Here is a 22,658-nt window from a genome sequence, read left to right on the forward strand (position 1 = left end):
TATCAATGTAGATGACGGGACAGCCTATGGGGTCTTGACCCAGGAATGGGCTGGGAAGAAAAAGCCTATAGGGTACTTTTCAAAACTATTAGACCCAGTGAGTAGCGGATGGCCCACTTGTCTGCAGGCAATAGTGGGATGTGCTGTTCTAGTAGAAGAGGCTAGGAAAATTACCTTTAATAGCGATATAAGGGTGTTGTCTCCCCACAATATCCAAAGTGTTTTACAACAAAAAGCTGAAAAGTGGATCTCAGACTCTCGTTTGTTGAAATACGAGGGTATTTTGCTAGAGGCACTGAATTTAACCCTCGAAACTACTAGCCTGCAGAACCCTGCACAATTTCTATATGGTCGACCCGAGGAATCACAACTATTACATGATTGCCTCCAAACTATAGAAAATCAAACAAAGATTAGACCAGATCTAGAAGAGGAAGAATTAGATGAAGGAGAAAGAATTTTTGTGGATGGGTCTTCTAGGGTAATAGATGGAAAAAGGAAATCAGGATATGCACCGATAAACGGGAAAACGTTGAGGGTACTGGAATCTGGACCACTGAGTCCCTCTTGGTCAGCACAAGCCTGTGAGCTATATGCAGTCCTACAGGCCTTGAGAAGGCTGGAAGGAAAATCAGGAACAATATATACCGATTCTAAATATAGTTATGGAGTAATACACACCTTTGGAAAAATCTGGGAGGAGAGGGGATTAATTAACTCCCAAGGGAAAGATTTAATACACCAGGAATTAATAAGAGAAGTGTTACAAGCATTAAGGGGACCGCTTAAAATAGCCATAGTACATTTAAGGGGCCATCAAAAAGGAATTGACTATAAGACACGGGGAAATAACATGGCAGACCAAGAGGCTAAACAAGCTGCTTTGCGTATATTAGTACTAACAGAAGGAGAACCACGGCGTACGGAACTAAGACTAGCACCTCTCGTGTTCACCCCCAAGGAAGAACAGAAACTTACCCAAATGGAAGTAACTAAAAGTGAGGAAGGGAAGTGGTATCTATCAGATGGAAGGGAAGTCCTACCAAAATCGATAGCCTTTAATATTTTGACCAATCTACATAAACAAACCCATTGGGGAAGCCAAGGTCTGGTAGATCACTTTGCTACCAAGTATATGACTATAGGCCTTCACGATTTAGCGAAAAAGATCACTCAAGGATGTCCCATATGCTTGAGGATTAATAGAGCCGTACAAAGGCGGGTCCCCATGGGTGGAAGACCCTTAGCAGTAAGACCATTCTCCCGAGTCCAGATTGACTTCACGGAACTTCCCAAAGTAGGACGTTACAAATATGTCTTAGTCATTGTGGACCACCTTACCCACTATATTGAGGCCTTCCCTACCTCGAGAGCAACTGCCCAAACCGTGGTGAAGGTCCTTTTAGAACAAATAATCCCTAGATATGGAGTCACTGAAGTTATCGACTCTGATCAAGGCCCCCATTTGACATCTAAAATTATAAAGAACCTGGCGGAAGCCTTGGGAATGAAATGGGAAGAACATACTCCTTGGCATCCCCAAAGCTCGGGACGGGTGGAACGGATGAATGGAGAGCTGAAAAAGCAATTGGCTAAACTAACATTAGAAACCAAACTCTCGTGGATAAGGTGCATTCCTTTAGCATTATTAAACATTAGGGCGCAACCTAGGGCCGATATAGGAATATCTCCCTTCGAAATGTTATATGGAATGCCCTACGATGCAGGGGTTCCTGTTGATCATCCCAGTATCATAGATAAGACCATTAATATCTATGTCAGTGAACTAATGAGATATAGACAAGGGTTGTGGGAAAAAGGTCAGATGACCCAAAGGCCTCCCCTTGATATTAGATTACACCAGGTTAAACCAGGAGATTGGGTTCTTATAAAATCATGGAAAGAAGCCACTTTACAGCCCCGTTGGGAGGGACCTTATTTGGTGCTTTTAACTACCAATACAGCAGTTCGAACTGCAGAAAAAGGATGGACGCACGCCAGCCATATTAAAGGACCAGTAAACAACAATGAATGGGAAGTTACTAGTCCAGCGGGGGATTTAAAGGTGAAGCTGTCCAGAAAATCAAGATAAACAAAACTTAAACGGGGGAATTTATTTTGCCACAGGGACTTCTGCAAAGACAACAGCGTAAAACAGTTGAACAGAAGAAACCAATATGATCCCTCTGGTGGAGAAACCTCAGTTCTTCTGAAGAAGCTAAATGGTTGGGGCACGGTTTGAACACCTGCCTTTTGCTGTACAGTGCTTAATAGGGTTTGTAATAGCATTAATCTTGTCACTAATTTGGTATTTTTTGTGGAAAGTTGTTAAGTGTGGAAAAGGGGTTTGCGTTTACGGATAGAAACGGAACACTAAGTGAGATCAGCCTACCAAGCCTGCCCTGAATACAACGGGTACACGGCTGTAAGGGTTGGCCGATTGTTGAAAAGGCTCCGGAATCAAACTCCAGAGACACTCTGTGGACAAGGGCCTAGATTACCCCAAGGGATTCAATAGTGAATAAAACAGACTGTGATGGGGAAAAGTCCACCTTCGAGTAGGTCCTCTGCTGCCGAGAAGATAAAGACCCCTGTAGCTGGCTGCAACCCAGTTGACAGGCGAGGCAGAGATGGACCTCGGGTGAAGGAACGATACTTGACCCCAAAGACAATCATTTTGGTCTGTACATCTGTTCTACTCCCAGGGGTACAGGCCAGCAATCCACACGAGCCCATGATATGGGAATTATTTAATATACAACAACCGGACCGCCCCTTACAAACCTGTACAAACCAAACCAGTGTAAATTTCACTATCCCAATGGATGATCTGATAATGGGATCGGGCAGGGGGTGTTCGGAGGTTTACGTTTGCCCTGCCTCTAATAGAGGACGGAATTGGTGTAACTTACCTAATCATTATTTTTGTGGGTATTGGGGTTGTGAAACATGGGCATCCGGATGGCCAATGTCTCCCAGTGACCCTCATATAGAAATACGATGGGATTCCACGAGTTGTACCCCTGCCTTACCCCAATGCTCACAAGGAGGTTTCGGACGGGGAGGCATTTGTACCTGTTGTGACGTACTCAATATAACAATTAGAAACCCTAGAGATGATGTGTGGTTAGTGGGAAGGATGTGGGGAATCAGATTTTGGGAGGAGGGTCCAGATAGAGGTGGTATATTTAGAATAGCAAAAAGAAGTATGCCACATGATTCCCCACTGCCTATGGGCCCAAATATAGTTTTGGCACCACCCCCTTCTACCAAAAGAACCCCGCCACCTGCTGTTCCTACATCGATAATTACCCCTAATAGTAAAGGTCGAAGGTATAAGACAAAGCCACCTACACTCAGTGATCCACTATGGGGCATTATGCAAGCTGCATATGCCGCCCTGAATAAAACACAACCAAACTTAACTAACGAATGTTGGTTGTGCTATAGTGTTAGACCACCTTATTATGAGGCAATAGGGGAACTAGGCAGGGTCACATGGAATAATGGAACGAATCCTATTGCGTGCCCATGGAATAGTAATTACACCCAGGGGTTGACTATACAGCATGTCACAGGGAAAGGAAAGTGTATTGGAACCGTACCAGAACAATATAAAAGTCTTTGTAACAGCACAATATCTAGAAGTAGAATAGCAAACAAAACGAATGCAAAATTTAAATGGTTAATCCCCACAGCAGGTGCAAAGTGGGTATGTTCAGACGTCGGAATGACACCATGTATATCATTAGAGGTATTTAATAGATTTGAATTTTGTATACAAGTAGTACTTATCCCACGGTTAATGTATCATTCTGATGAAGAGGTTATGTATCAACTGGAGGGGAGCCTCACCAGACAGAAAAGAGAGCCTATAACAACAATTACTTTAGCAACCCTCTTGATTGCTGGAGGTGTGGGTGCCGGGACCGGCATAGCCTCACTCGTCAAAAATACTGAGATACAGGGTTTACAACAAGCTGTAGATGAAGATCTAGACAGAATAGAACAATCAATTGATAAGTTGACAACTTCGGTCAAATCATTGTCAGAGGTGGTATTACAAAATCGAAGAGGATTAGACCTCCTATTCCTAAAAGAAGGAGGACTGTGCATAGCACTCCAAGAAGAATGTTGTTCATTTGTTGATCATACCGGGGTAGTTAAAGATTCCATGGCTGAACTTCGTAAAAGATTGGAACAACGAAAAAGGGATAGGGAAATAGGAAGATCCTGGTATGAGGGTTGGCTTAACGTATCACCATGGCTCACTGCTTTACTGTCTGCTCTGGCTGGACCCTTGATCACGATTATTCTGGGGCTAATATTTGGACCATGTATAATTAAATATTTATCACAACTGATAAAGAAGCGGTTTGACACCACGAAATTGCTAATCTTAATGCAAACGACGCCGCAGAGGGAAATAGAGAAATTGTAAATGGAGAGAGTGTGATATTCCATAATCATAAAAGGAGGATTGTAAAAAATTGGAGGACAAACATTCAACGATAAAAGAAAAGGGGGGAAATTGTCAAAAAGCAAGAATGTTTGTCCAGAGCTAGTAAGCTTAGAATTTTTGTCAGGACGGTATCCCTGATAAAAGCAGAATTTATTCACGATTGCAATGGCGGGCGTCCCGCCAGCGGGAGCGCCCCTATGGACACAACATGGCAGCCTGTATACCCTGTTTTCTCCCCCTTGCATTCCTCCTGCCCTGCTTCCCCACTGGTTGGGTGCTCCAGGTTTGCGGTCTTATCAGAAGGCTGACATTTGCCATTTACTTGTTAATTTGTTTGTTATCTGGTGCCAGTCAGTAGTCATCCTGTTGTTTCCAAGGTGTCTCGGTGCTCTCCTTGTTCTATTGATACGGTGATTTTCTTTAAAGTTGTTATCGTTAAACAAAGAGCACTGGGGGATGATGTCAGGCCTTCCCAATGTCGGGCGCTTCCTCGGCATGCCATGGCCTGTTCTCTGGTTTGCTCTCGTGCGGGATATTCTCGCAGTGTGTACCAATAAAATTCGCCTATACGGGTAGCATACCATAAATGGGAATCACCAGAAGGGGTCAAGAAAAGGACACGGAGGAAGACTACTTACTTCAACCCATACGACCACCAAAAGGCAGAATAAGACCCCCTAGCAACAACCGGATCATGCGCAGAGTACACCACGATAGGAATGCGGGAGGACACGAATACGGAAGACGAACTGCATAAAAGGACCGGGACCGGTTCAAACCTCGTGGCAGTTGGAGGAACGCAGAGTCCCCTGTCGCCCAGCGCTGCATTGCCTCTTTGTTCTTTGTTCTTTATAATTAATAAATTCAATTATTGGCTCCTTAACCTTTGGACCATTATTTTATCGATAACAGGGGGACTACAGAACACGCGGCAGCGGTGAGCTGAGCTCGTTCTTCAGGTCCTGCTCCGGGCTGTGCCCTTCTCACATCCCACGCACCGAGCCCGGCCGGGCCACCGCTCGGTTCTTCCTTGGAGGAGAAAGCGGCCAGAGATGCCGCCGCAGGAGCCGTGAGAAAACCGGGCAGAGATGCGCGCTCGGCTTTCAAGAAGCGCCAGCAGCTCGGAATCGGCCTGGAGACAGCGATGCTGGGGAAGCCGGAGACGCCGCACGTCTCGGCGCGGCTCCCGCAGGAGCGCTGCCGCTCGACGGCGTCGCCACGGCGACGGCGCCTCAGCGCCTCAGCGCCTCAGCGCCTCGGCGCCGGTCCGTCGCTACGGCGCCGCGCCGTCCCCGCCGAGTGACGTCATCACGCCGCGACCCGAGGAGGCGGCCGTGCGGAAGCGGGGCGGGGCGCCTCGGGGCTCCGGGCGCCGCCTCGGCTCCTACAGGTGGGTGTTCGGGGGGCGCCGCGGCGGGGGGGCCGCGTGCCGCTCTGCCTCGGCCCCGCGGGGTCTCCGTGCTGCTCGGGGCTTCCCTCGGCGGGGGCGGCTGCCCTGCGTCTCGCCGCCTCCCCCACCCCGTGTCTTTCGCTGCCCTCCCCCCCTCCCCCTGCCGCTGATCGCCCACCCCCCCCGTCCCTCTGTGCGCCCCCCGGGGTTACACCCCCCCCCCGCCCCCCTCCCTTCCTGTTCCCCCGTTCTGATCGCCGTAGTCCTCTTCCACCCCTCCCCTCTGTGCCTCCCCCATTCTGATCCCCGGGTCGTCCCCCCCCCCGATCCCTCATCCCCCCCCAGTCCCCCGTTCTGATCCCTGGTGTCCCCCCACCCTCCCACCGGTCTCCCCATTCTGTTCCCTAGAGTCCCCCCCCTTTCCCAGTCTCCTCTATCTGACCCCCGAACCCCCTCTCCTCCCCCCGGTGCCCCTCCCCTCCACTTCCCCCATTCTGATCCCCAGAGTCTCCTACCACCCCCCATTCCCCTCGATTTGACCCCCAGGGTCCCGTGTCCTCCCTTCTCCTCCCACCTCCTGGCCCCTTTTTCTGACCCCTAGAGTCCCCTGTACCCCCGGTGCGCTCCTCCCTGACCCCTGCAGTCATTCCCTCATTTTGACCTCCAATCCCCCTCAGCCAGACCCCATAGAAGCCTCGCACAACCCCTGGCTCTTCCCTCCCACCCCTCCATCCACCCCCAGATGCTCTTCCTGCTTTGTAGAAATTCTGTTCACCCCTTTCCCCCCCACAAGCCACTAAGTTTCCCCCCAGACTCTTTTTCGACCCCATAGACATCCCACTCTCCTCTTCTCCCCCCCACTATTTCCCTAAGGTGTCCCCCAGACTCCCCTTCCACCCCATAGAAGCCCCCCACAACCCTCCAGATTTCCTCTGCCACCCCTTCTCCATTCCTAGACCCCTTTTCCTCCCAACAGAGACCCAACTCACCCCTTTTTTCCCCCACACAACCCCCCGTCCACTCCCAGACCCCCCTTTCTGCCCTACAAAAGCCCCCTTTCCACCCCTCAAGTTCCCCTGCACAACGTACCCCTCCATCCCCAGGACCCTTTCCACTCACAGAAGTCTCGTTCTGCTCTTTTCCCCCTCACAACCCCCGCTCTCCATCCTCAGAGCCCCTTTCCACGCCATAGAAGCCCTCCACAATCCCTCAGTTTCCCCTTCCAACCTTTCTCCACCTCCAGACCCTCTTTCCACCTCACCGGAGCCCCACTCACACCTTTCCCCCCATAGATTCCCCACGAGCCCCCCCCCTATATAGCCCTGGAGGCATGCAGAAGAATCTGGAGATGTTGTAGAGGGGTTTGGGGCATCCAGTTGGTCCCCAGGTGGGTCCAAGGTGTCCTTGGATTCATACAGAAGGATCAGGAGATGTCCCAGAGGGATCCTGAGGGTGTCCAGGGGGTCCCAAGAATGGTCCTGGGGGGCCCTGGAAGGATCTGGAAGCTCCCAGGATGGGTCCAGGAGCTCCGAGGAGCCACTGGGATGATCTGGAGATGTCCCAGTAGAGTCTGGTAGGGTCCAGAGAGTCCTCATGTGGGTCTGAGTGGTCCTGGAGTCATCCCGTCATCAGACACATCTCTGGGGATGTCCCAGAGAGGACTTGGAGGGTCCAGGGGGTCCTCAAATTGATGCAGGGGGTCCTTGGACTCATCCAGAAGGGTCTGCAGACGTCCCAGAATGATCCTGTGGAATGTGGGGGGGTCCTCAGGTGGGTTCAGAGGGTCCTATTGTCTTCTGGAAGGGTCTGGAGATGTCCCATGGGTGTCTTGGGGTCCCCACGGGTTCCTGGAGTCCTCCAGAGGTCTCCAAAGGGGATTTTGAGGACAACAGAATCACAGAATCACAGAATCACAGAATGACCTGGGTTGGAGGGGACCTCAAGGATCATGTAGTTCCAACCCCCCTGCCACACGCAGGGCCACCAAACATACACCTTTACTAGATCAGGTTGCCCAGAGCCTCGTCCAACCTGGTCTTGAACACCTCCAAGGACGGGGCATCCACAACATCCCTGGGCAGCCTGTTCCAGGACCTAACCACCCTCCTAGTAAAAAACTTCCCCCTAACATCCAACCTAAATCTTCCCTCTTTTAACTTAAAACCATTTCCCCGTGTCCTGCTATTATCAGCCCTTATGAAGAGTTTACTCCCCTCCTGGGAGTAAGTTCCCTTCAGATATTGAAAGGCTGCAATGAGGTCGCCCCGCAACCTTCTCTTCTCCAGGCTGAACAAACCCAACTCCCTCAGCCTGTCCTCATAGGGGAGGTGCTCCAGCCCCCTGATCATCTTCGTGGCCCTCCTCTGGACCCTTTCCAAAATCTCCATGTCTTTTTTGTACTGAGGGCTCCACACCTGAACACAGTACTCCAGATGGGGCCTCACAAGAGCAGAGTAGAGAGGGACAATCACCTCCCTATCCCTGCTGACCACCCCTCTCCTGATGGAGCCCAGGATCCCATTTGCTTTCCGGGCTGCCAGAGCGCACTGCTGGCTCATGTTAAGTTTCTCATCTATCAGGACCCCTAGGTCTTTCTCTGCCGAGCTGTTCTCAAGGACAACTCCCCCCAGCCTGTACAGGTGCCTGGGGTTCTTCCGGCCCAAGTGCAAAACCTTGCACTTTGCCTTATTGAACCTCATTAGGTTCACCCGAGCCCAGCTTTCCAGCCTGTCAAGGTCCCTCTGAATGGCCTCCATTCCCTCCACCGTATCGACTGCACCACTCAGCTTGGTGTCATCAGCAAACTTGCTGAGGGTGCACTCCATTCCCTCATCGATGTCATTAATAAAGATGTTAAAGAGCACCGGTCCCAAGACAGACCCTTGAGGGACACCGCTCGTTACCGGCCTCCACCTGGACATAGAGCCATTGACCACCACCCTCTGTCTGCGGCCTTTCAACCAATTGCTTATCCATCTAGTTGTCCACCCGTCAAATCCACTTCCCTCCAGTTTGGAGATGAGGATGTGATGGGGGACCATGTCAAAGGCCTTGCTCAGGTCCAGGTAAATGACATCAGTTGCCTTCCCTTCGTCCACCAATGCCGTCACTCCATCATAGAAGGCCACAAGATTAGTTAAGCATGACCTTCCCCTGGTGAAGCCATGCTGGCTATCTAGGATCACGTGCTCGTTCTTTATGTGATCAAGCATATTGTCCAGGAGGATCTGTTCCATAATCTTCCCAGGCACGGAGGTGAGACTCACCGGCCTGTAGTTACCCGGGTCCTCCCTGCTCCCCTTCTTGTAAATGGGAGTGACGTGACCCTTCCTCCAATCGTCCGGGACCTCACCTGACAGCCACGACTTCTCAAATATGATGGAGAGCGGCTCAGCAACCACCTCAGCCAGCTCCTTCAGGACCCTGGGATGCACACCATCTGGCCCCATAGACTTATACTCATTCAGTCTAAGGAGGCACTCTCGGACTTGCTCAACCCTTACAGTGGGGAGGGATTTACCTCCTTGGTCCCCACATAGAGGTATGGGGGTGCAAGACTTAGGGACGTGAAAAAGACTAGAATCCTGGCCACCAGTGAAGACCGAGGTGAAGAACTCATTCAGCACCTCAGCTTTCTCTTCATCTGTTGAAGCCATTTCTCCTTTTAAATTTACCAAAGTAGGTACGCCCGTTTTGGCCTGTCTCTTCTGGCCAATGTACCTGTAGAAGGTTTTCTTATTGTTTTTCACGTCCCTGGCCAAGTTCAGTTCTGCCTGCGCCTTGGCTTTCCTGATCCCACGTCTGCAAGTCCGGACGGCATCCCTGTATTCTTCCCAGGTGACACAGCCTTGTTTCCAGAGCTTGTACACCCCTTTCTTCACCCTCAGTTCTCTTAGCAGGTCCTTGCTGAGCCATGCCGGTTTTCTACCTCTCCTGCCCACTTTCTTAATCAGGGGAATGGAGACCTCTTGTGCTGCCAGGAGGGCATCCTTGAAGAGCAGCCAGCTCTCCTCAACGTCCTTATCTTTGAGGGCAGCGCGCCAGGGGATCTTGGCCAGCATTCCATTGAGTAGCTTGAAGTCTGCTCTTCTAAAGTTCAGCGTCCTGGTCCTGCTCTTTACCAGGCCCACATCGCTTGAGATCACAAACTCAACCAGGGCATGATCGCTGGAGCCTAGGCATCCTCCAACCTTGACGCCTTTGATGATCTCCTCAGCGTTGGTGAGCAGCAGGTCCAGCAACGCTTGACCTCTGGTCGGTCTGTCCAATACCTGAACCAGAAAGCTATCATCAATGGATTCCAAGAGCCTTCTGGAGCTCTTGTAGCTCGCCGTGTGGTTTTTCCAACAAATGTCCGGATGGTTGAAGTCCCCCACCAGGACAAGAGCCCGTGAGGCAGACGCCTCATGCATCTGGAGCAAGAAAGCCTCATCAGCAGCCTCCCCTTGGTCAGGTGGCCTGTAGTATACCCCTAATACCAGCTGACCTTTATTAGTCCCATCTCTAATCCTAACCCACAGGCTCTCAACCTGTTCTTGACTGTTTCTCATGGGGAGCTCCTCACAGTTTATCCAATCTCTGACATAGAGAGCAACTCCCCCACCCTTCCTACCTCTCCTATCTCTCCTAAAGAGTCTATAGCCGTCGATGGCAGTATCCCAATTGTGGGAGTCATCCCACCATGTTTCTGTGATAGCAACAATGTCATAACTTTCAGAATGCATCACAGTTTCCAGTTCCTCCTTCTTGTTACTCAGGCTTCGTGCATTAGTATAAAGGCACTTCAGCCGGGCTGTCCGTCTCACCACCTTCATAAGCGATCCAGGATCCGCTAGAACAGCAGCATCCCCAGCATCCCCCTGCCCTACTCCCTCCTTTTGCACTCTGCCATCATTGCCCACAGAGTTTGGTACAATCCCTCGAATGAACCGTTCAACCCCAGTAGCCTTTATTTTGCCCCCTTCCCCCTTCATTCCTAGTTTAAAGACCTGTCAATGAGTCCCGCTAATTCTTCAGCTAATACCCTCTTACCCCTCAGGGACAGGCTGCTTGCATCAGCAGCCATCATGCCAGGTGCAGTGTAGATTGCCCCATGGTCAAAAAAGCCGAAATTCTTGTGTCTGCACCAGCTCTTAAGCCATCTATTTAAGAGTTGGGTTTTTCGGATCCACCCTGTACCTTTTCCCGACACCACGGGCGTAGAAGAAAAGATCACCTGCACCCCAGCTCCTTCTAGTATTCGCCCCATTCCCCTGAAGTCTTTCTTGATGGACCTCAGGCTTTCCTTGCCAACTTCCTCGCTGCCAGCCTGAATTATTAAAAGTGGGTAGTAGTCTGAAGGCTGAATCAACCTAGAAATTTTCTTTGAAATGTCCCTGACCCGTGCCCCAGGAAGGCAGCACACTTCTCTGCGGGTGGGGTCGGGCCGGCATATAGGGCCTTCTGTTCCTTGCAGAAGGGAGTCACCTACAACAATCACCCTTCTGTCCTTACGTGTAGAAGCAGTCTTGAGGCTTTGGGGTGACCGCTTCATCTGAGGCAACCTCGTGGGTGAATCTGTCTCCACACTCTCGCTAGTCTCCCCCTCAAGTTCCAGGGCCTCAAACCGGTTTCGCAGAGGCACCTGTGGAGCCGGGGATGGTCGGGATGGGGGATGCCCCTTCCGCCGAGCAGGCACCCGTTTCCACTCCTCCTCCCTTCTCAAATTGCTGCTGGGGGGAAGAGAGGACAGGGGGCTCGCTGCAGTGCTGCCAGCTGTCTGGTTCCCCTTTACCACCTGTTTGTGAGGTGACAGGGGCTGACATGCTCCATTAGGAGCCTCGGCTGTGTGCTGAGAACTTGAGGCTGAGAGGGACTGACACCACCAGTCAATCTCCCTCTCACACTCTTTTATAGTCCTCAGCCTCTCCACTTCCTCCTTCAGGTCAACTACGAGGCTGAGCAAGTAGTTCACCTGGTCGCAGCGAACACAATCACTGCCTCCCTCACCCAGCACTGCAAGGGCCAGGCTCTGGCACTCAGTACAACCAGAGACCTGCACACCAGCATCTCGGGTTGGGGGCTCAGTCTGAGTTTCCTCAGACATTTTGGCAGCAGCCTTCCTATAAGGCATGTGCAGGACCTCAGTCTGGGTCTCTGCAGTCTTCTTGGTTGCTGCCTCCCGTTTCTGAGAGATCGGGACCCTTGCCTGGGCCTCCTCAGTATTTCTGGCAGCAGTCTTTTGCCGGGGAGCACCCATGTCGAAGCAGAATACTTACCAGAGCTGAAACAGGAAGTCAAGAGGTGCGCGAGCCCTGCTTCCTCCTGACCGTCTCTGGTGGGCAGCGACTAGTCGCTGCCCTCCTTGTGCCCGTTTAAATCTCCCGCCGTAGGCGGGGAACGCCCACACGCTGCGTCAGCGGCTGCGTCAGCTGCTCCCGTGAACAGCTGTCCCGTGTGACAACCTCACATAGTAACACACTCTTTGTCCCCCGTGGGATTGCCCCCAAAAATGTCTGTTTCCGTTGAAATCAATACTCTGTCACTTTTTTTTTTTTTTTTTGCCACTTCCTTTCAGAAATGGATGGTTCCCACCAATCCCTGTGCAAAGCCCCACGGAAACAACTCCCCCCAGGGCCACCGGGTGACACCGGACAACCGCCTGTCCCCGAAGTTCTCACTGTCACCGTAACCGTGGAACCTGGGGCCGTACCAACGTACCTCGAGAGCCCCATCAGCGTCCTACAGCTCCTGGACGCTGTCACCTGGCTGTCCATGTCTGTCCCCCCTGCCATGGTGGCACAACTTCAGCACGGTGCCATCCTCATTGAAGAGGTGATGAGGAGGGGTACAGGGAGGGGGGCTGGGGACAGTCAGGGGACACGTGGGGTCTGGTGCAGGTGTGACATGGGCTCGCTGGTGTCACCATCGTTGGGTGTCACCTTCACTGGATGCCATTGGGTGTCACTGAGTGTCACTGTCTTCAGGTGACGCCGTGACACAGGATGCCCTCGATGTGGAACAGCCGTGACGCAGTGTCCCCATCCCTGGCTGTCACTGTTGTTACCGTCATCTGGTGTCACCATCACTTGTGCGTCACCATCTAACGGGTGACACCATTCCCTGCACTCTGACCATCACATGGGGGCAGGCACAGGCGGCACCACGTTGTCACCATGCTGTCATTGAGCCTCTCACTGTTGTTTGTCACCCCTCCAGACCTGCCTACCGCAGGGTCCGGTGACACCGGAGTCCTCTGGTGCTGTCACCATCGTCTGCCATGAGGACGGGGACACGCACGGTGGTGACCTCTGTGCCACCACCAGAGGGGACTGTGTGACACCAGCGTGGCACAGCCGTGATGCGGTGTCATCACCGTTGGGCGTCACTCCTGGCAGCTGGCGCCGGGTGTCACCGTCATGCAGAGGGAACAAAAAAAGCCCTGGGGACATTGAGCCGAAGCTGGGGACACCGTGACCACCTGGAGGACTTCGCGGGGAAGTGGGAACACCACATGACAATGTCACACCACCAAAACTGGGGACATCCCTGTGTCACACCCCAAAGCTTGGGACACCTTCATGGCACCCTGGTGGTGTCATATCCTAGAGTTGTGAACACCCCCCAGAGTTTGGGGCAGCCCTCTGGAGACGCCACAGAAAACATTGTTCCCATGGGGCGGGGTTGACACCCCTCACTTTTCTAATTAAGGTTTATTTTTGATCATGGGGGTTGGGGGATGTCCTCCCCATGTAAGTGATAAAGGGCAGAGGAGCGGCTGTGGGGCTCCATGTGTCACACTGGGGGTAAACTCTGGGGACAGAGGTCACTGCAGCATCCTGGCCCCATCGCCCCTATGGCCCCATAACCACTACAGCCCCATCTCGTAGCCATCCCTCGTCCGTATCCCACAACTTTATCCCATCCCATATCCATCATATCCACCCCACAGCCATCTCAAACCCATCCCGTATCCATACCCCCACATCCTATCCCCATCCCTAACCCTATATCCATATCCATTCCGAATCCTTATCCCCACACGCATCCCATGTCCATTCCATCTACTTATCCCATGCCACTATCATCCCGATCCCATCCCGCGTCCCTATTTCATCCCCAATCCATCCCACCTTCTTCAGTGTTGGTCCCATGTCCATCCCAAGCCCATCCCATATGTATTCCATTTTCCTATCTCCCATTCCATATCCACCCCATATCCATATCCCCACACCCCAACCCTACATTTCACATCCCAATGCACATCCAACATCCCAACCCCAGCTCCCAAGCCCAGTTCCAAACTTCGCTCCCAACCCCACATCCCAACCCCATCTCCCACCTGTCAATCCCAGTCCCATCTCCCACCCCCATAGCAGTAGGGCGCACCCCGAGGCCCCGCCCCCTGCCCGCGCTCCTCCCACCAACAGCGCCGCGCCACGCCGCACCGCCCCCGGGCTGTCATTGGTCAGGTGCCGGTCCGTCCGGCCCCCGGGCTGTCATTGGTCAGGTGCCGGTCCGTCCGGCCCCCGGGCTGTCATTGGTCAGGTGCCGGTCCGTCCGGCCCCCGGGCTGTCATTGGTCAGGTGCCGGTCCGTCCGGCCCCCGGGCTGTCATTGGTCAGGTGCCGGTCCGTCCGGCCCCCGGGCTGTCATTGGTCAGGTGCCGGTCCGTCCGGCCCCCGGGCTGTCATTGGTCAGGTGCCGGTCCCTCCCGCACTCGGGCTCTCGTTGGTCAGCGGCAGCGCCGCCGGCTCCGATTGGCTGAGGCGCGGCGCGCGGGAGCGGCCGTTAACAGCCGGCTCAGAGCTCTTCTCCCCTCAGGCGGCGGCGCTCCCGCAGCCCGGGCCGCCCCGCACCGCCGCTGCGCGCCGGAGCGGTCCGGGCAGCACCGAGACGGAACCGCGGCACGACGGGAGCGGTACTGAGCACAGCAGAGCCGGAGCCGGGAGGGACGGAGAGCGGCACCGGGACAGGGAAGGAAGCCTGCTGGGCTGAGGGGCTGGGAAGGCGGGGGGGGGATAGGGAGGCAGGCGGGGCTGCAGCGGCTGTGGTATCGGGGTACATGGGGCGATAGGGGTGGGTACAGCGGGATTTAGGGCAGCAGAGGGCTGTGAGGGGGTAACGGGGGGACACGGTGCTATAGGGAGCATTGGGGGGTGGGAGGGGCTGGGGAGAGCTACGGGGAGGGATTTAGGGGGCTGGGGGAGGAGAAGCAGCTGAGCCCAAAGGTAAGAGGAGCTCCTTGGGGTTTTTTGTGGGCTTGAAGCAAAGCTGAGAAGCCGTGCCCGGGAGGAGGTGTGGGCAGCTCCAGGCCACCTTGCTGTCTCCCCAGGAGATGCGGGCTGTGGGCTAGGCAGCGGGCAGGAGTGCTGGCCAGAAGCAAGCATCTCTTGGAGGAAGGCAAAGGGCGGAGGAGGTTGAAGGGGAGCTACCGGGCACGGGCTTGCTCAGCAAGGGGAGCAGAAGCCTGAAGGGCACGAGAGGGGAATAGAGAAGGGCAGGCAGTGGGCGTGAAGTTGTGAGCAGAGCTGAGAGGCACTTGGCAGAGCAGCAAGCAGAGCAGGCAAGTGTTGAGATTTGGTGTGAATAGCAGCAAAAGCCAAGAGCATGAAGAAGAAGGAAGTGAGGAGAAGGTAAGTGAAGGGCAGGCAGGTAATGGTAGGCTAAGGCAGGGGGAAGTGGAGGGGCAAGGGAGGTGAGGGTAAGGGAGAAAAGAGGGGATGGGAGAAGAGGAGGGGAGGGGGGGTTGAGGGGAGGGTTAAAGGAAAACTTATGATTAAAATCAGAAAAAAAAGAGAGAAAGAAAAAAGAGGAAAAAATGAGGAGAAAATTCAGAGGGAAAAAAAAACCGAAAAAAGATTAAAGGAAATGGGAAAAAGAGGAAAAAAAAGAGAAAAATAAAAAAGAAAACAAAGAAAAAAAGATGAAAAAATAGAAAAAGGAAAAAGGAAAAAGAAAGAGACAAAATAGAGAAAAGAAAAAAGAATATATAATAAAAATAAGAAGAAAAGATGAAAAGAGAAAACAGAAAAAAATGACAAAAAGAGCAAAAAAAGAAATTAAGAAAGATAAAAGAAAAAGAGTAATGAAAAAAGAAAAAAAGTATTTAATGGAAAAAACAAAAAAGAAAAATGAAAAAGAAAATAAAAGGAAAAAAAAAAGAAGAGAGAGAAAATAATATATGAAAAGAGGAAAAAGGACTAAAAGAAGAAAAGAGAAGAAAGGCAAAGAGAATAGAAGAAAAAAGCCAAGTAAAAAGTGAAGAATAAGAGCTAAGAAAAGAATGGCTGGCAAGAAATATGGAGAGAGCAATGCATAGCGTTGCAAAGGAAAGCAAGGCAAGGGAATCCAGAAGAATTCAGTGAAGAGCAGGAGAGGTAAGTTTGGCAGAAGGCAAGGGGGAAGGGGAGGGGAAAGGGAGAAAAGAGGGGGAAGGGGAGGGGAGGGGAGGGAAAGCGAAGGAGGGGAGGAGAGGGGAGAGGAGAGGAAGGAGAAAATGAGAGGTAGGGGTGAGGGGAGGGGAGAGTGGGTGGGGTGGGAGGGTTGAAGGGGAAATGTCACTGAAGAACCGGCTTCTGTTTGGGCATTAAAAGAGAAAAGTGAATCTCTGCATCTGCATGAAGCAGTCAAAACAACACTGAAGTGATTTTCTTTCTCCTTTGACAGCGTCTCTGTCTCTTTAATGTCCCCTCCCAGCCGAGCCATTCCCCATTTCCGTGCTGTCCATGTGACATCAGTGGTCTCCTGCTGCTCTAGATGCCTGGGAATCCTCCCCAGCACGACAGCACACACAGCAAGCCCAGGGGGAAGCTGGCCCTGGTGGCGGAACAGATGTGCATCGTGGGGACGTGGGGTCACAACGCCCCGCCTGGTGCCGTGAGCTCACAATGCTCAGCGTGTGCCCCAGGCGTTCTGTGCCGCCCAGCAGCACTCGCTGTGGCTGCAGCGGTGGTGGTGGCAGCATGGCACGAGTGTGGGGGGCCACGGCCCCTGCCCGCCTTGCTCTCCTCCTCCTCCTCATGGCCATATGTTCCCAGGAGACTTGTGCTGCTCCGTGGCGAGCGCCAGCAGCAGGTGGGTGGGCAGAGATGGGGCCAAAACCGAGTGGCGGCGAGGGCGAGAGCTCCGGGCTCTTGTCCCCGTGTGCTGCCCTGGGGCTGCCTTCCGTGGGGGTGTTGGGATGGGGGGACAGGCAGCAGCGCAGGAGCCGGGCGAGGGCGTGAGGAAGCAGTGCTCTGCAGGGCTGGCTCCAGCCGTGCCGGGCCGTGGCTCTGCTGCTGGCTGAGCACGCTCTTCGCCCGGGGGTGACCGAGGGGGAGCTCAGAAGATGTGTGCTGGGAAAAGCGGGAGCATTTCTGCTCCGGCTTCCCGGTGCTCCCCATAGATGAATCCTGGTTCCCAGCAGAGACCCCCGGCTGGAGCCCAGATGGCTTCAGGTGTCTTTACTTGGTGTGCTCGTCCACACAGTCCCGGAGCGCTGTCGCACATGGCCTGGAGAGCTTCGGGGAGCTGCCCAGTGCCAGGCTCCAGGTCACCCTGTAGCTTTGGCAGTCACGGCCTGAGTCTGCCATCCCATTAGCTGAGCCCTCCCCCATCACTAAGGGAGGAGATGACAACATGCCATGGGAACATCCCTCTTCTGTTCTTGATTCTAGATGATGGTGCTCCATATGCAGACGGTCGGGCGATGACTACTTTTGTGCCTCAGGGGAAACCCAGAGGTAAGTTGTGAGTGTCTGCTTCCTTGAAGGCAGAAAAGTTCGTGCCGTCATAGTTTATTTGGGTACTCAGGAACCTCCAAGGGTCTTTCAAGTCTCTTTGTGCCTCAAAGGCTGTACACAGATCAGTCCTGAGTATTTCTTTATTTGGAGAGTTGTCACGTATCTGTGGGAAGGCAGCCCTTGCCACTTTTTGGAGGAGAGAACCTCTACGTTTGCTGTTTGGGCCATGTCATTCCCTGACCTGCAGCCAGTCCTCGCAGGTCACTGCAGAAAAAAACCCCAGGCCCCAAGGTGCAGTGGAAGCTCTCCTCACTTGTGTCTGATCACCTCTGTGCCTGCAGGTCCTCTTGGTGAATTACCAGAGCCGAATCCTGGTCCTGAGCCTGGGCTGGATGCCAGGGGTAAGTCACCAGCCTTCATCTCACGCTCTCTGCTCATATGTGGTTGTGGTAGTTCAGGAAGGCTTCAGCGTTTCGCTGCCCGGTGATTTCTACTCCACAAGAAGCCTGGGTGCCAGCCAACTGCCCACCTCTCCAGCTTGGCAACTTTCGACCCAAGTCTGGGTGCCACGTCGTCAGCTGAGCCCCTTCCAGTCACTGCAGGTCCCTAAGGAAGAGAGAGATCACAACACACCATGGCAATGTTTCTCCTTACAGCTGCGCCTGTAAGCAGTGTCTTGCCAAAGGCTCAGCATAATCTGCTCCATAAGCCTCCGATGGGCTATCCCAAAGGAAAGGGCCTTTAGATCTTCCCTTCCCCTTGCAGCCCCTTCCCTTCTGCAGACAGTTCCACACATGGTTCCTTCTTGGACTGGCACGGTGCTGCTGCAGGCACCCAGCAGCTATTTGCCAGCTGCTGCTGTGTAGCAGGGAGAGAAGAGCGCTGTGGAGCAAACCTGGCATTGCAGTCTGAACAAGTACCTGGCCATGTCTGACAGGAGCTGCTCTGTGTTTGTGTACAGGTGCGGGTGGAGTCGAATGGTCTCCAGCTTCCCAGCTGAGCTCCAGGACAGAAGCCCCAGCAACTCGTATTGGTATGCCGTGAGTTTTTGCTTCCTTTGAGAGATGCCAGCTCACAGTCCTGCTGTCAGCCAGGCATGTCTGCAGGTGTGAGTGAGAATGCACAGCTGCATGTGCGTGCCCTGTCCTCACACGATCCCCTGGCACCATCTGCTCTTCAGTGATGCTCTTGTGCAGCTGTGTAGATTGCAGTGTGTGGTGGGAAGTTCTCCTCATGCTTTGGGTGCAGAATTGCTTCCAGGGAAGGCTGTGCCAAATCCTCGGCCGCTTCCTGTGCTGGAGCCCCACAAGCATCCCAGGGTGGCTGTTGTCTTTGCTGACTTCACCGAAGAGACCGCTCAGTTCAATGCTTTGTTTCTCTGAGATTTATCTTAATGCGTTCTGTTAAGGTCCTGGCGGATGGAAAGTGGCATGGATAGATGGAAAATATTCCAAGAGACTGTCCCATTTATTGATGAGAATCATGAAGAAGGAAGCACGTGGTGAGTGTATTTCTGTCTGTACCCTGATTAAACAGATCCACACGCTCTCCTTCTGCTCTAGTGAGATTTAGTCAGACAACTACCCAGCCTCAGGAGGCGAGGGTGGGCGAGTGCAAAAGGAGTCTTAGAGCGTGATGGAGAAGAAGGAGCAAATCCATGGCCCGGGAGGGTCTGGACCGTGGCAGAGCCAGAGTGTAAACAAAGCTGAGAGGCCAAAAAGAGGTTCCAGAGTGCCTTGATGTGCAGCGCCTTAGGGAGTTCCCTTTGCTTCGCTGGAATCAGGGAAGCATTGCAGCCCGAGGATTTTCACGTGTTCCTGGAGGCCAACAAAATGCAAGACAACATTTTTGGCCATGTCAGACCTCTTGTGAGACTGCCAGTAGGGCACGAGACACAGCAGTGAGCACATTGTTCCTCCAGGTGTGGAAGATGAAGGACGTGCAAACACCACAGAAGATCAAGTGTTACTGAAGTCCTGCCTGGCACTGACTGCAGCTTTCCTGGTTTCCATGCTGGCAGCCATGATAACGTTCTGTCTGCTTATCCGGCGATGGAGGCAGAGAAACCAGTGAGTTGTTGTTCACCCCCACCCCCATCCTGCCCAACTCTTTACTGTGGGGCTGCTGTGAGCCCGGAGGCACTTGTAGTTCCAGCAGCACAGAGGCCGGTTAGTTGTTGGCTAACGTGGTCTGAGATTTACGCTATCAGATGTTTGAATTGGCACGGCCGTTCCTGCAGCCCATTCTTAGTGCTGGGCCTGAAACAGGCTCTTTGCCTTTGAGGAAGGAGAGCAGGGGCTCTCCTGTGCCCTCAGCACATTCCTCTCTCCGCAGGCGCCTCGCTGCAGCTGATGGAGCCCAGCACGATGTCCGCGGCCACAGTTTGCCCTCGTCCTGCTCTCCTCAAGGGGCCTGGCAGATGGACATGATGCCAACGGCCGTGACCACCTGCCCAGCGGCCGGATGGCACCACCAGGGCGGCCCCTGCCAGACCTGACAGCAGCCAGGCTCAGCTGCCCCCGCCTCGGGCCCCACAGCCCACCAGCCCAGGCTCTGCAGCCCGGGGGGCATTAACACCACCCCCCGTCCCCCACCGCCATCTTTCAGGGGACGGGAGGAACCCCCTTGGCTTGGAAACTTGTGCTCATCGGCCGGCACCCAAACAACGGCACCCTGGCGGATGAGCAACAGGCCCAGCAGCCCCCCAGCCGCCCTGGGCATCAAGACCCCCCCCCCGTCCCCCATCACCATCCTTCGGGGGTCGGGAGCGGTCCCTCAGGGTGTCAGCCTGGCGGCAGCCACATCCTCGGGGAAGCTTGAGAGGCCTGGCAGCCCCCAGCACCACCTCTGCCTTCGCTCTCCCCTCCAGCATCCATCAGGGGATGGAAGCGAGCCCAGCAGAGCGTAGACTTGGGGACACTGTCCAGCCGACAGACTGGGGGAAGCCAACTGGCCCAGCAGCCCCCCGTCCCCTGGGCATCATCACCACCCTCCCACTCCCCTCCACCATCCTTCAGGAGGTGCGAGTGGCCCCCGTAGGTCGTCAGTTCGGGGTCATTATCCAACAGCCAGTTTGGGGCCATTATCCAAGACCCCAAAAACCACCCAGAATGCCAGGGGGAAGCATATCAGGCCCTGCAGCCCCCAGCCCTCCCAGCAACACCTCTGCCCTCCCACTCCTCTCCACCATCCATCAAGAGGTGGGAGCGGCCCCCTCAGGGGGGGCATCACGTAACACCTGTCAAACCACTGCCTGGGGGAAGTATGACAGGCACAGCGGCCCCCTGACCCCCGCCCCTTCCTCCCCCAGCATCACTTCTGCCCTCCCACTTCTCCACCATCAGTCAGGAGCTGGGAGCACCCCGTGTGTGGGTTTGGGGGCATCATCTGACAGCCAGAGAACCACAGCTGGCATCAACCGGGGCTTTCCAGCCTGTGCTGTGCCAATAAATAGAAAGTACCATCACAGTTGTCCACGCTGTACTGTTGTCATGGTCCACTGCCAGACCTTGTGTGCCACTTGGCATTGGCAGACAGCCACAGGTCGTGTGGGAATGGCTTTGAACTCCAAGAGTGGGAACTGAGGTCGATGTGTAGAGGAAATCCCTCCCCCAGAGGCAGCGAGGCCCTGGCCCAGGCTGCCCAGAGGCTGCGGGTGCCCTACGTCCCGGCTCGGGCAGGGGACAAGGGTGGCAGTTCATTATGCAAAAGCATCAGTGCTTCTGCGTGAGCTTTACCGGACAGCAGGCAATCATTTGCTCTGCAATAGGAACCAAGCAAGAACTATGAGCACATTTCCTCCCTCCTCTACTTCATTTTGCTTTGTGGGCTGGGCCGAGAATCTGAAAGTGGAGAGAGATGGGAGGAAGGCAGTGCTGCAAGCCTCGTATGCCTGCTGTCACTGCTCGCTCTGTGGCTGCAGTCGCCTTAGCAGAGGCACAGTCCGTTGTGCTGCCAGCAGTGCCCAGCTGCCATGACAGCACCCTGCAGCTCCTCTCCAGCACCTGCCCTAGGCCACTGATTTCTCAGCATCCTCCAGGAGGTGCAACATTCCCCTGTTTCCTCTCAGCTCTCAGCACTGCTGCACTCCTCAGGAGCTGTGGCCACAACCAAAGCAGCCGTCAGTCAGTCGGCTGTAAAAGCATCCCGGTCCTCTGCAAGAGGACACAGTGCTCCTCTTCTGACAGCTTCCCTCAGCAGCCCAGCGCTGAAATGCTTTGTGGGGTTCCTTTGAGCAAGCTGCTGAGGACAGAGGCAGTCACATCAGCTGCCTGTACATTTACTGGGAGCTGTTTTTATGTTCATCCCTGGTCAACACCACAGAGGGTTCTTTCTTTAACATCCTTATCATACCTTTTTAACTGTTTTCTAAAAAAGTTTTCAGCACTACAAATGATGATTTTTAAAACATCTGTATGGAATATAGATATTCCAAATGAATTAAAATAAAGAGGAAGGGAGGAAGGAAGGAGGATGAAGGCAGGAAGGGAGGAAGGAAGCAAGGAAGGCAGGAAGGCAGGAAGGAAGGGAGGAAGGAAGCAAGGAAGGCAGGAAGGCAGGAAGCAAGGAAGGCAGGAAGGCAGGAAGGCAGGAAACAAGAAGCTGCTTCCTTCAAAAGTCAGAGTATTCTGACAAGGAGAAAACAGCAGAACTAAGCTTGCCATCACCACATCATTGCCATCAGGGCCCAAACTAAGGCAGCCAGCTGACCAGGGAAGAACATCCATTAGAGACTGTCTTCAAGCACGGTCACAGAATGTTTTTGTTATACTGAAGACTAAAGGACATCACTTCAGATTGACATCAGGGAGGAGACGGGGTAAAACTCCCCGCTGGCCCACACTGCAGGACCTGCTGCATGTTTTTCTGCACAGCTGCCATTTGTGAATGTGGAAAGAGGCAGTAAAACATACCTGGAAAGGGTTGAGAAGTCAGAGTCTCCGTAGCTACAGGAAGACGTTGGATGCCTTCTTTCTGTGGAAAAGTGCTTTTAGGCAGCTTAAATCTCTGCCTTCTGACACAAGAGCAGAATGGAGCCAGGAATGTATTCTTACTTCCATAATAGCAGCGTCAGAAGGAAACACCCTGAGACTTCTTGTAGGGGT

The 22,658-nt window shown here is 53.6% G+C and overlaps 2 protein-coding genes and 1 long non-coding RNA gene across 8 annotated transcripts in view; 2 read left to right on the forward strand and 1 right to left on the reverse strand.

The window, feature by feature from the left end:
• Window positions 1-22,658, reverse strand: part of LOC116243432 (uncharacterized) — a 284,197-nt gene that overhangs the window by 114,680 nt on the left and 146,859 nt on the right. The window lies entirely within an intron of this gene.
• LOC149913264 (uncharacterized) lies at window positions 5,790-12,782 on the forward strand. Its single transcript, XR_016461349.1, has 2 exons — window positions 5,790-5,852; window positions 12,409-12,782. It is a non-coding gene; the product is annotated as an uncharacterized LOC149913264 (long non-coding RNA).
• LOC149913265 (uncharacterized) lies at window positions 14,508-21,017 on the forward strand. 3 transcript variants are annotated; one of them, XM_090130249.1, is made up of 8 exons: window positions 14,508-16,209; window positions 16,499-16,906; window positions 17,488-17,553; window positions 17,895-17,954; window positions 18,515-18,586; window positions 18,962-19,054; window positions 19,475-19,622; window positions 19,888-21,017. In XM_090130249.1, exons 2-8 carry the CDS (start codon window positions 16,720-16,722, stop codon window positions 20,048-20,050), a joined length of 789 nt encoding a protein of 262 aa, XP_089986375.1. In that variant the 5' UTR covers window positions 14,508-16,209; window positions 16,499-16,719; the 3' UTR covers window positions 20,051-21,017. The 3 variants fall into 3 exon arrangements, with proteins under 3 accessions (XP_089986375.1, XP_089986376.1, XP_089986377.1); XM_090130251.1 differs by having other exon boundaries at window positions 14,520-16,209; window positions 16,529-16,906; XM_090130250.1 differs by having other exon boundaries at window positions 14,519-16,906.

Source organism: Phasianus colchicus, chromosome 39 (assembly GCF_987193195.1).
Source record: "Phasianus colchicus chromosome 39, bPhaCol1.hap1.1, whole genome shotgun sequence".
NCBI lineage: Eukaryota > Metazoa > Chordata > Aves > Galliformes > Phasianidae > Phasianus > Phasianus colchicus.